The following is a 12,270-nucleotide window of genomic DNA, read 5'->3' on the forward strand; positions in this document are numbered from 1 at the left end:
ATAGCTGTATAACTCAGCGTTAAGTTGGTCATCACAGTATTATGGCTGATGAGTCAGTATAATCATTGATGTTTTTTGATAATTTGTCATGATGTGTAACCATGACAACAAGGTGGTTTTTACAACCGGGAGCTGCTGATTACCATCTCAAAACTCAAATAATATCTCAACTATTCTCGCCCAGCGCACACACTTTTTGCCCCGCTCCCCTCGGGAAGGGGGTTGGGGAGCATTGGGTGTGGAGCCACTAGACTGAGGAACAGCTTCTACCCTGAGGCTGTTAGACTCGTGAATCTCTAACTAGAGTGGTCACTGTGAAGGACCATATCATGTTGCTGCTGATCTGTTTCATGTTGCTGCTGATCTGTTTCAATGTTGGTGTGTTCATGCGTGCACATCTGCTCACGGACTCATTCGTGCACATCTGCTCACGGACTCATGTTCATGTTTGTGCTGATGTTCAATGTTTTTATGTTATGAGTGCTTAGTGTATATTTAGTTGATGTTTTTCTTAGTTCATATCTTAGATGTTATTACTGTTTTTCTTATACATTTTATTGTTGGATGTAACTGGGACCCCGTGTACATAATTTCGCTCCACCACATGTACCACGAGGTGCGATTGACAATAAAGAAACTCTGACTCTGACTCTGAACTACAAATTTCAAACGAGTTGAAAAGGAGGCGCCGTAGATGCATTCCCGTCTCCCTGCCGGCTGTACTCGAGTACCTGACTGAGATCCTGGAACTGGCAGGAAACGTGGCTCGTGACAGCAGAAGGACTGGGATCGTCCCTCGGCACCTACAGATGGCTGTCTGAAGTGACGAGGAGCTAAGCAGGCTCCTGGGAGGAGCGACCATCACTCAGGGAGGAGTTCTGCCTGGCATTTGGGCGATCCTGCAGCCCGGGAGAACCGAGAGACCAACTGAGTCTGGGTGGATAGATCGGATGACATCTGCAGCCATTTTCTTCAGATCCACTGTGGGACGGATCTTTACAAGAGATCTTTCCTGCCTATAGCCACCAGTATCTATAACAGCTCTTAATGAAACGAGAATAACGAGTTACAACATTTAATTTCCGTTTTGGATTAATATTTGCATTGAATTGAATTGAATTGAATGTTGGATGGAAGAGAAGCAAGTTTAGTCAATTTTATTGCAGATTAAAAGCAAGTTTTATACTTTAAATTATCCTTGTGGGACTTTGCAGGATATCAGCGAACTGGAGGTGATTGGTTCTGGAAAGCTGTTCACGTCCACCACAGTGTGTCAGAGTCCATTACTGGAGGAGGAGGAAGAAGAGAAGGAGCATGAGGAGGTTATAAAGGAGAACTTGTAAGTTTGCTGGTGAAGCTTCTCAGTCATCCAGGTCAATCCAACAAAAGTTAAAAAACAAAACAACTAGAGTTCTATTCTGAGGCTGAATATGTTTTGCTTCTCAACCAGCATCAATTAAAAAATGTCCGGAGTGTGAGGAGTTCCAAGCTTTATAGATCTGCATGAGAGGCCTCGTTATGTACTTATGGTACTTTGCTTCTGCACTCATCGGTTCCACACCATACCGTCTTCGTCCACATGCAGATCGAACTGGAACTTGTTGCCCCTCTCAATGGAGACTCGTTAGGCTCTTTGTCTGCCTGGCTCACAGAGAGATGTTTTGGTCACCTGCATGAAGGTGTGAATTAGAGTGCAGCTGGCTGGGTTCAGGCCTAATGCTGCATTGAAAGTTGAAATCTGAGACCTCCTCCTCTGTTTATATTTTTTTGTCCTTGTTTGACAAAAATGACTTCATTCACCCCCACCCCATCTCAAAGCACCAGTCTTCTCTTTCTAGTCGTCTGTCAGGGTTCAGTGCTGGGACCAATACTCTTCAGCTTGTATATGCTTCCATTAGGTAAAGTTATTAAACAGCATGGGATACATGTTCATTGTTATGCTGATGATACACAGTTATATTTGTCCATGATACCCAATGAATCCAATCAGCTACTTAGACTACAAGCATGACTTAAAGACATAAAAACCTGGATGACCCTAAATGTTCTCCTTTTGAACACAGACAAGATTGAGGTTTTAGTTTTTGAACCTGAGCATCTTAGGAATACATTTTTCAGTCTTCCATCCTCCTTGGATGACATTAATCTGGCCTCCAGCTCTAATGTTAAAAATATTCAGGTTATTTTTGTTCAGGACATGTTTTTTATCCCCCACTTTAATAACGTTACTAGAACTGCTTTCCTCCAACTGTGTAATATCACTAAAATTAGAAACATCTAATGTAAAAATGATGCAGAAAATCTGGTCCATGCATTTGTCACGTCTAGACTGAACCGTTGCAATGGTTTATTATCTGTGTGTCCAAATACTTCTTGAAAACGTCTTGAGTTGATCCAAAATGCTGCTGCCAGAGTCTTAACTGGAGTTAGTGGGAGAGATCATATCTCTCCAGTTTTAGTTTCTCTCCACTGGCTCCCTGTCAAGTCCAGAAATGAATTCAAAATCTTGAATCTACAAAGCCCTCAACAACCTAGCTCCATCTTATATTAGAGATCTTATTGTTCCATATTTTCTTAACAGAGCACTTTGCTCTCAGACTTCAGGGTTACTTGTGGTTCCTAGAGTTTCCAAAAGCAGAACGGGTGGAAGATCTTTCAGTTATCAGGCTCCTCTCTTGTGGAACCAGCCTCCAATTGGGTGTAGGTGGACTGCTGGGTCTTGTCCTGAAGAGCTGCTCTCTGGTCTTGAGCCATGCGTCTGTGGAGAGGTTGTTTAGTTTCTCCATTAAAGAGGTCTGAATGTTCCTCCTGGTTGTTGTTTTTTCAGATACTCCAACAACAAATGGGATGACGATGCTTCCCATTTGTTCTTCTCCCTGTTCTGTTCGGCAGCGTGTTTTTCTTTTTTATAAAACATAATTAGCTTCTCTTCTTATCTGACGGCATGTTTTGTCTAACCCTAACCAGGCTGATAGTTATATATCTATTTTAAAAGGTAAACAACAACATGGATTTAAATAAACAATTCAATGATATATACAACTCACAGGCTTCAAATCTACAAATGATAACTGTAAATTTAGCTTATTTTGTATAGTTCAATTCATATATATATGTGTGTTACAGAAAACTACTAAAGGGGATGTTCAAATGTTGAAGTGGGGTTGTCTCAAATTCTTCTGAATCAAAATCAGCCAGAGTGATTTCAGTTTGGAGAGTCAGGGAACAGGTTTTACAGTGGAGCTAGCAACTCTACTGGTTACTGCTTTTTGCAGCTCAAGTACAGCAAATACTTGATAAACTTTTTACACTGCAGTACTTTTCCAATTCAGTCCTGTGCTGCTATAATGTTACGTTAAATTGTATTGAATTGAGTTAGGCAGATAAATTTATGTGAAATTATCAAACAATATTTCTATTGTTTACAATGTGTGTCCTAAGTTTGGGCTAAAGATCTGAAAAATGCTGACAAAGGAAGCAGCATTCACACAAATTCAAGTTGAAATCAAACAAATGTACAAACGTGGTGCGATGTTGCTTTATTGTTATTCACAGCAACCCTCTGGCAGAGCTGGATGATGTTCAGGTGAAGACTTTGTCTGTTCCTGCTTTGAGAATTCAAGGTCAGCTTGCAAGCTGGACTGGAAACTCTACAGCTAGCAAGGTACAAAATACTTTTACACAATAAATTTGGCAGAAACTACATTTCTTTTGTTAAATTTTTTTTTAGAGAAGCTCATTTGCATTTTTGCATACATAAACACTACCTGTGTTCTCATTTAATTCAGCAAATCCACTTTGCAACTCTTTTATCACATCATACGCCTCCATAATATTTATATTTCCAATTTTACATCTTTTTATGTACAGGTAAGCTTTTAAGGAAAAAAAAAGGCTGTAAATTCATTTAATAAAACAACTTGTGCAAATGAAGACATTTCTTTGTACACCTAGTGCTGTAAAATACGAAGTTAAACACAAAAGTTAGTGTTTTTATACTAAATGAAGTGCTGCAGAGGCATGGCATGCTAAATAAAGAAAATACTTGCAGCTTTCTTTTTATCTTTTGTCTCTTTAGCAATTAGCTTTTTATTATTTAAGTCTTAAATTTTATATTGTTCATGTAGCCCAACAGTCACATAAAGTTTGGCTCTTAAAGTGCTTTTTGATGATCTGTGGTACGAAGACTTTGTATTTGATTGATGTTCTTCACCGTTAGGCAGAAGTAGGAATCAGCACCACAATATTCTTCGAGGCCCTGACTGGAGAAATGATCTCCTCTGACCTGGAGCTGCACAACGAGGGCAGCACAACCATCTTTTACAGCTGGCAGAAGCTGACTGTGCCGCAGACCTTCCAACACCAGCTCTCACAAAAACCGAGTGTGCACTTCTACTTCAATTTCTCCTCTGGTACACCCACACAAGCATTATAAACACCTGCCACTACCGCCTGTGCGTCACATGTTGTTTGCCCACGTGTCAGCCCTTCGTGTCACTCATCTAGCATTCAACTGGCCTTTTTTTCTTTTCTTGATTTTTCCCCTCTGTGATGCAGGTGTGATCCGTCCTGGTGACACCCAGCGGGTGGAGTTCAAATTTAAGTCAGAGGATCCAGGACTCAAAACCGAGCTTTGGCAACTCAACACTTACCCTGTTGTGTTGCAAGGAGCCTCTATTCAGGTCAGGTTGAGTGGAGTGGCCTTTAACCAGGTCAAAACTGCAGATCAGAGGCTTTTCATTGAGGTAGATTTAAAGTTGAGCTGCATCTTAAAGCACAAATCAACAGATGACATCGAAAGGTGCAGTCAAAGAAACCTTTTAAAAATGTGTGTGCATTGTGTTTGTGTTGTGTGGGTGTGTGTGTGTGTGTGTGTGTGTGAGCAGCACAAGTTGGAAAAGAAAATTGTGGTAAAAATGTGTCGATCAACTGTGTATGAGATGCTGCAGAGGGTCCGTTCCCCTGAAAGACCCCGCACTCCTTCAGAGCTTTACGTCACTGAAGAGCGTCTGTTCCAGATCAAAAACCCTAAGGTAAGTACCCACATGTGGCAGCACCTTTGTAGTACCTCACTACTTGGCGGTTCGTTTTTTCCAGACTCGCTCTATCGCGGTTTTTCAAAATAAGATTGGACATGACACACAATTGACTGATTGATGGATGAGCCGCACGATCAGCATTGAATTTTTATTTAAAATAAATTCTTTACAATTATTTAGCACATGCTGCACCTGTGTGCAGCCCACAGCTGCAGGAGAAGCTTCCTCCTGCAGCGTGTCATATCTCCGCTCTGCAGCAGAGAAGTGGGTGTGGCCAAAAGCGCTGGCACATGGCAGAGAGCAGAGATCATGACATTTTGTGCTCTTTTAGAGCGTTTACAGTTTAGAAACATTGTTTAGAATATTGCAAGAGTGTGGGAAGAATTTAAAATTCCTTTATATATATATATATATATATATATATATATATATATATACATATACATATATATATAGCAACTATAGTTTCATACAGAAAATCTTTTGAATAAATAAATAAGGACACCCAAGATTACTGCATTTCTGTTTTCTCAAACTGTTACATGTCAGCCTCTTCCCACAACTTGCCTACTTCATCTGCAGCACGATGTTGCCACGCAGGCTCAAAGGTGGTGAAACTAAAATTACAACTTCAGATTGTTACATGCCTCTGTTATTCTTTATAAGTGTAAGAAGCTTGTGTTTTGCATCAGGATATGTAAACTGTCACACAGATATTTAAAAATACTTGTAAAAAAGCAAAAATGGCATTATTTTGCAAACGGCCATGCTACTAAATGGAGCTGTATCCCCGTCTGATTCCATTTAGTTTGTCTATTAGCCAAGTGTAGTTGAAATTTATTAATAAAAAGGGCAAAATTTAAATTTAGAAATTCATATTTTTGGTTTGGGGCCAAAATAAAAATACCAGCAACCGATAATTAGGTTTTATCATCAAAAAATACAAATTGGCATTAAATTGTGACTAGAACCTGACTCAAAATAAGCAAAGAAGTAAACATTGCAGTTCGTCAGTTTCTGAGCTTTTTGGTTATACTAGATGTTTTGATGCTCTGGGGCTGTTCGATTACTTCTAATACTTGTTGTGCCCTGCGTTATTTGAAAAACAGCGTTCATTGAGGATCAAGGTGGCTCATTTTCATGAAGCGTAGATGTGTCATCCCCTTTTCTTTCTGAGTGTTTGGCTCAAAATGAGTCTTAGTCAGAGCACGTGATTCAAAGAGAGATGAACCAGAAACTGATCATTCTTTTTGATATTTCCAGGCTGTGTGCGTGAGAGTGAGCACTTTTTGCTTTGTCCTCCAGAACCTGACCTTTATGTTAGCCCCATTCATAAAGCACACCATAATTGTATCTTTTCCATCACTGTTTGTGATAGCTCATTATTTAAGGGGCCACTCAGGTGAACACTTACTAAAAATGTATCTTAATTCATATCCCACTTTTCAAATGTGAGTATATTTGAAAACACCATTAGGCAGTCCAATCAAACCATCAAATCAAAAGGTTTCCATTTTGTAGAACCGATTAAATATTTTAACTGTTAGCTGATATCAAGATAATGAAAGTTTTTCAGATAAACTCTCATTGTCCCAGTGGACAACAAAGCCTCTCATTTTTAAAGTAAACAAAATCTGACGTGCATCATTAGATTAGTGGAAATTATCCTGTAGTGTGACAGGTTCATAAGATTTGTAAACTTTACACATATGTGCAAAACAAATATTTTATTCACACAACGGAACTCACAACATTTGTATATTTTTAATTAAATTCTTAAGATTTTGTGTGAATGTTTCACTTAAAAGTTTTGCAGATGTAGAAATTAGCCCTGTCGCAATAAACAATAAATCAATTAATCTCATGATAAATGAAAATTATCAACCTCATTTTCATTTATCGACTTTATCGTTTCTTCTTGTCTCTCTCTTTCTCCTGAAGACACTGGATGATAAAAGGCTCAACTCTGGTGTTTTTCACTGACCCCGCCCTTTCTCTTTAAAATCTGTTTTAACCGTCCAAAATCACATTTTTGGATCGTTAAAAGCAGCTAAGCTGAGAAGCTAAGCTACGAGCTAAGCTAACAGGCCGACCTCAGGGAAAAAAAAACCTCTGTCTTGTCGAAGCTCCAAAATTCAAGGTTGAAACTTGTGCTTTCGAGTAAAAAGTTGTTTTTCTCTGCAAAAAGAAACTGAGAACTTGTTTACTGATTTTTATTTATTTATTAAAAGCTTTTTGTGAAAAATGCTATGCTAAAGAGCTCAAACCACACAGAGCGTCCGCCATTTTGAGAACCGAAAAACAGGAATGAGAGACAGCTCTTGTCACGTCTAGGGGCCTCCCTCCCATTTTCTTAAAGAGACATGCTGCTTGCTCCCTCACTATCCATCCTTCAGTTCAAACAGTCTTATACTGCCATCCGGTGATCAAAAAAGGTACTACACACATAAATTAACCAACATTTCTTCTTAAATTTGACAATAATTACTAATTATTGTCAAATTTCAAACAATATTATCGTTTATCGCAATAATTTCTGAGACAATTGCTTAGCAAAATTTGTTATCGTGACAGGCCTAGTAGAAATGTTACTTTAAGTCTCGTGTTTATTCATTTACCGTAGATAAAGCTGCTGAAAACTGTTGCCTCAGTTAAACCCTGTCTGTTATTTTTAGTTGCAGTATCTTTATGAGCCAGTAGAGGAGCTGAAGAGGATTTGGCAAAAAGTGGATCCAGGAGGCAGCTGGGATTTTTCTATTGACACTCTTCAGCAGGTAGTTGTGGGACTTTATGGGAATGGGTTTGTTCAAATAAAGAACAAGTTATTGTTTACATTTAGTTAGGTAATATACAGTATGAACACATTCTTATTATCCAGACTGATTATTAATATTCTGTTGTTTTCTTTGTGTAATTTTGCTGTAATCAAGGCTGTACTGTCGTTTGAGGAGCCCCCTTTATCCCCCCTGACCAAAGAAGACTGCCTGGCTGAGATCAACTCTCTGTTTCTGCAGCTTTCTATGCCATCAGATGTAAAACACCAACCTTCAGCTACCTTTATTGGGTGAAGCACGGACACTGTGAATTAATCATAATTGTTTTTACCTTGACTTGTATTGTGCGTTATGGTGGTGTGTGTCGCCCCCTGCAGGCAGCAGCTGTGGAGGAAACTGCTGAACACAATGTCTGGTGAGGCCATGAGGCTAAGAAATGTGTTTGGCTTTTCGGAGAAAGAAATGTGTGTTGATGGAAAGCACGAAACGATAATCCCTGATGATGGTGAGCTTCAGACATTTGTCAAACTGTGTAGCAGTAAAGAGTTACGCTCAGTGTCACTTAAACGATTTAGAACTGCATTTGGTGTTTTGGACTTTGTCCCTTGTGACTCCAGAAAGTCTTCTTGTGACACAATCACAACTGTAGCTGTCCTCATACAATGAACTCTTGATGTTTCTTCTTAAAAGTTATTATGTCAAATTGTGGAAAATAGGAAAGGTGTGATGCAGTAAAGTTTTTTTTTTAACTGTTCGGAGCATGTTTTATTCTTTAATCATGTTGTGATGCCTCATATTCTTGGAGTCTTTAAGATGAGTCTTTATATGGACAATCATTTCTTATGCTGCCTGTTTTAAATCCATAAGAACCCCATTATTAATATTACAGGTAAAAAAGGTATTGCAGTAAAACTGCAAACCACAATGACAAAAAAAAATTCCCAAATTGAGGGGGGGAAGGTGTACAACTTTTTTGTTCGTGTTTAGGAAGCTCTGCAAGCAGCAACAGAAGTGGACCTACAAACTTATCAAGACACAGATTAGAATTTCAGTTCAAATCTGTCCTAATGTGAATTCTCTAAACCTAAATAGTTACTGGTATTTTTTTATGAATAAAATAATGGTGGTGTGGTTTTTGGTTCTGTTTTAGAAGTATTGCATGTAAACGTGTTCTGCACATTTTCCGTGCTTTCTAATCCATCACTGCTTCCTGCATGTGGCTGATCGTACCCGCGAAGATGACGAGAAAAAGGGAGCGGCAGCTGCTAAAGAGGAAAAGAATGGGATGAAATCTAGATTTAAAGGTGACACCAAGTCTCCAATAACTGACAGTTCAGCGGAGGTAAGAAGAAATCGTATTTGAGCACGTAAAGAAGCAGTATGTGTGCGTTTGTTTTACTGCGTCCAGCTGATGGAGAATGTGAAGTTGTTTTTGTTGCACAGCGGCAGCGAGGTCATGTTCCTTTTGAATCGTGAGCATGAATGAATGAATGAATGAAGCATCGTGTTCAGTAAAGCACAACACACGACTCAATCTGACGCTTCATCTGATCTGAACATGAGTCACCCTCTCCTTACAGGCTGTCACTTTGTCATTCATTCATCTGCCGTTCAAGTGGACTCTGTTGTTTTGTTACAGCATTACCGCCTCCACACACTGACCACACATGCACATGCACCAGCATGCACAAAACATGCAACACGTGTAGCATTACATCTGTGTTAGTATTTCTTGTGAATCTTTGACTCTTTAAATGTTAAGCATGATCTCTATGTATTTATATTCTCCATAACCCTGTGCAGTAAAACAGACACACTGCATATTCACTCGTGTACAAATGAAAGACTTTCTGTGCATAGATTTGTCATCCTGGAAGTATTACTCTGGTAGCTTAGCAACCACGTAGACATTAAGTCTCTGAGTAACTTGTTGAGTGAGATAACCTTCAAAAAGTGTCACTATTATGGATTGTTTTCAATGCACGAGGTTGTTTTCTGCTTCCATCCACCATGCACCCATCCTCAGTGGTATTCAGATACTATATTGAAATTTATTTTTTTAAGATAAAAAGCTGAACTGCTGGTGTAGCCTTGAACCTGTCTCCCTAATCTAATTGCTCACTTGTTTGTAGTCCACCATCACAAACATGCAGCGTTAGACTGAGCACAGTTTGGTCTGCTCATATTTTTGCTGAGTGATTTTCTTCTCCGTGTCGTGGTTGAGTCACAGGTAAGGTACGGTCCATTACTCATGTGGTACCATGGAAACAGAACAGAGTGTGAAAATGTGCACCTGCTCTCCAACAGCATGCCAAGGTGTGAGATAATGTCCACTTAACCATTCCAAACCACCTGTGACAGATGCATGCAGAAACACACACACACAGTGCTGCTCAGTAAATTGTAACTGTATTTAATCCCATGTGTCCAAACTTCTGTAGGAGATCAAAAGGAAAGGCAAAAGGAAGGAGGATGCGGGGAGGCACTCCAGGGAATGGCGCAGGAAGGGGTCTGCCTCACTGGTTGAAATGAATTCAGAATCCATCAGTCCACAGTCACCTGATGACCAAAGCGTAGACCCAGAGATGATGCAAATTTACACAAAGACCCTGCACAAAAAGGCAAGTTTTGTTTTTCGCATGCAGTGAAATGCAGTGCATTGATGGGAAATCATGTTCACATCTAGTCTTAATCAGGCTGATAGTTTCCCAAAAGTTGGGAAAATACTGCAACCCTGATGATGCCATGAGCGTTATCTCCAGTTGAAAGTGTTTGACAATGGATGCTTAGGAAGCAGGAGTGAATCTAGTGAGCAATTATATGATCTGCTGCTGTGTATTTAAAAATATTGGCATTGTTGATCAGGACATGTCTTTTAACCCCGATATTAAAAACTTTTCTAGAAACGCTTTCTTCCACCTGCGTAATATCGCTAAAATTAGAAACATCTAATAATTATGCAGAAAAACTGGTTCATGCATTTGTCATGTCTAAACTGGACTATTGCAATGGTTTATTATCTGGGTGTCCAAGTACTTCTTTAAAAAGTCTTCAATTGATCCAAAATGCTGCTGCCAGAGTCTTAACTGGAGTTAGTGGGAGAGATCATCTCTCCAGTTTTAGCTTCTCTCCATTGGCTTCCTGTCAAGTCCAGAACTGAATTCAAAATCTTACTTCTAACCTACAAAGCCGTCAACAACCTAGCTCCATCTTATATTACTGATCTTAAGGTTTCATATTTTCTTAACAGAGCACTTTGCTCTCAGACTGCAGGCTTACTTGCGATTTCTAGAGTTTACAAAAGCAGAATGGGAGGAAGATCTTTCAGTTATCAGACTTAAAGTGCAAATTGATGCACTTTAAGCCTTTTCTGTTACAGACTATAAAACAATGTTAATAATCTTTGTTGTAAGTTGATCTATATTTCTTTCTTTATTTAATATTAATAAGGGTACAATGTTATGCAGAGGTGTATTTATAACAATTTTTTAGACAAATTATACTATTTACAGTCGCGGCGGAGAGTTGGGGGGCGCGAAATGTTTACTTCTTCCTATGGGGGGGCGTAACCGAAAATAATTGAGAAGCACTGATTTACAGCAACAGTCAAAGTGACTGAAAATATGTCAGATAATAAATTTACTTGCAAAAAAAACCACCTGTTTGAATGCAAAGCTCTCTTTTTATAGTGCTCCACCAACATGCTTCATTTCAGATAATATTTTTGACAGTTGTCTTACTCGATTTTATGATTTTCTTCCACGTTCATCAGCAGATTTATTCTTATATGTCTGCTCTGATGTTCTACACTTGTCCAATTCCACCATATTTGTGTACCTGCACAGACTGTGACCGTGGGCTAAGTCTACTCGAACTTCCTTATTTATTGCACAGTCAAGCGCTTTGTTTACGTTGAGTGCGTACCCGCATTTCAGAATTGCATTCATTATATCTGGAAAACTACTGGAGTAAACTGTTTGAAACTACACCATTTGATACAGTTTAGGTTTTTAAATGTTTTATTTTATTATAGTTCTTTTTAAATAAGCCATGCTGATTCTAGCTATAGATTTATGTCTGTTTTTTTCTGACAGGTTTATGGTCTGATGGAGGAGCTGGTGGACAACCTGTTTGACCTGATGGAGGAGATGAAGGTGGAAAATGGACAGAAGCCATCTGTTAACACACGACAGGCAGGCAGGGATCTGAATTTGTTGTCTAATCAATAAATTTTATTTACCGGCGTCTGAGTAATGGACCGTTTGTCCCGTCCTCTTCACGCCTCCAAACACAGCAGATGCTGTGAGGGTAAGCGCCGCTGACAAAGCATGAGACGCGCCTCCATTCCTCCTCTCTCCTCTCCCTGCATGCGTTAGCTCAGCGCGCGGCCTGCCGGGGGCTTTACGCCTCTGTGTGTGTGTGTGTGTGTGTGTGTGTGTGTGTGTGTGTGTGTGTGT

The 12,270-nt window shown here is 39.5% G+C and overlaps 1 protein-coding gene across 1 annotated transcript in view; it reads left to right on the top strand.

Moving 5' to 3' along the window:
• Window positions 1-12,042, top strand: part of LOC119423089 (mycbp associated protein) — a 19,711-nt gene extending 7,669 nt beyond the window's left edge. The window contains exons 9-19 of the mRNA XM_037690498.1: window positions 1,215-1,339; window positions 3,556-3,664; window positions 4,220-4,412; window positions 4,558-4,745; window positions 4,887-5,033; window positions 7,715-7,813; window positions 7,970-8,103; window positions 8,191-8,318; window positions 9,052-9,155; window positions 10,255-10,434; window positions 11,908-12,042. Coding sequence (XP_037546426.1) covers window positions 1,215-1,339; window positions 3,556-3,664; window positions 4,220-4,412; window positions 4,558-4,745; window positions 4,887-5,033; window positions 7,715-7,813; window positions 7,970-8,103; window positions 8,191-8,318; window positions 9,052-9,155; window positions 10,255-10,434; window positions 11,908-12,042 — 1,542 coding nt within the window. The remainder of the gene's footprint in view (window positions 1-1,214; window positions 1,340-3,555; window positions 3,665-4,219; window positions 4,413-4,557; window positions 4,746-4,886; window positions 5,034-7,714; window positions 7,814-7,969; window positions 8,104-8,190; window positions 8,319-9,051; window positions 9,156-10,254; window positions 10,435-11,907) is intronic.
• The last annotated feature ends 228 nt before the right edge of the window (window positions 12,043-12,270 follow it).

The sequence above is a fragment of the Nematolebias whitei genome, chromosome 16 (genome assembly GCF_014905685.2).
Source record: "Nematolebias whitei isolate Nwh7 chromosome 16, NemWhi1, whole genome shotgun sequence".
Classification (NCBI taxonomy): Eukaryota; Metazoa; Chordata; class Actinopteri; order Cyprinodontiformes; family Rivulidae; genus Nematolebias; species Nematolebias whitei.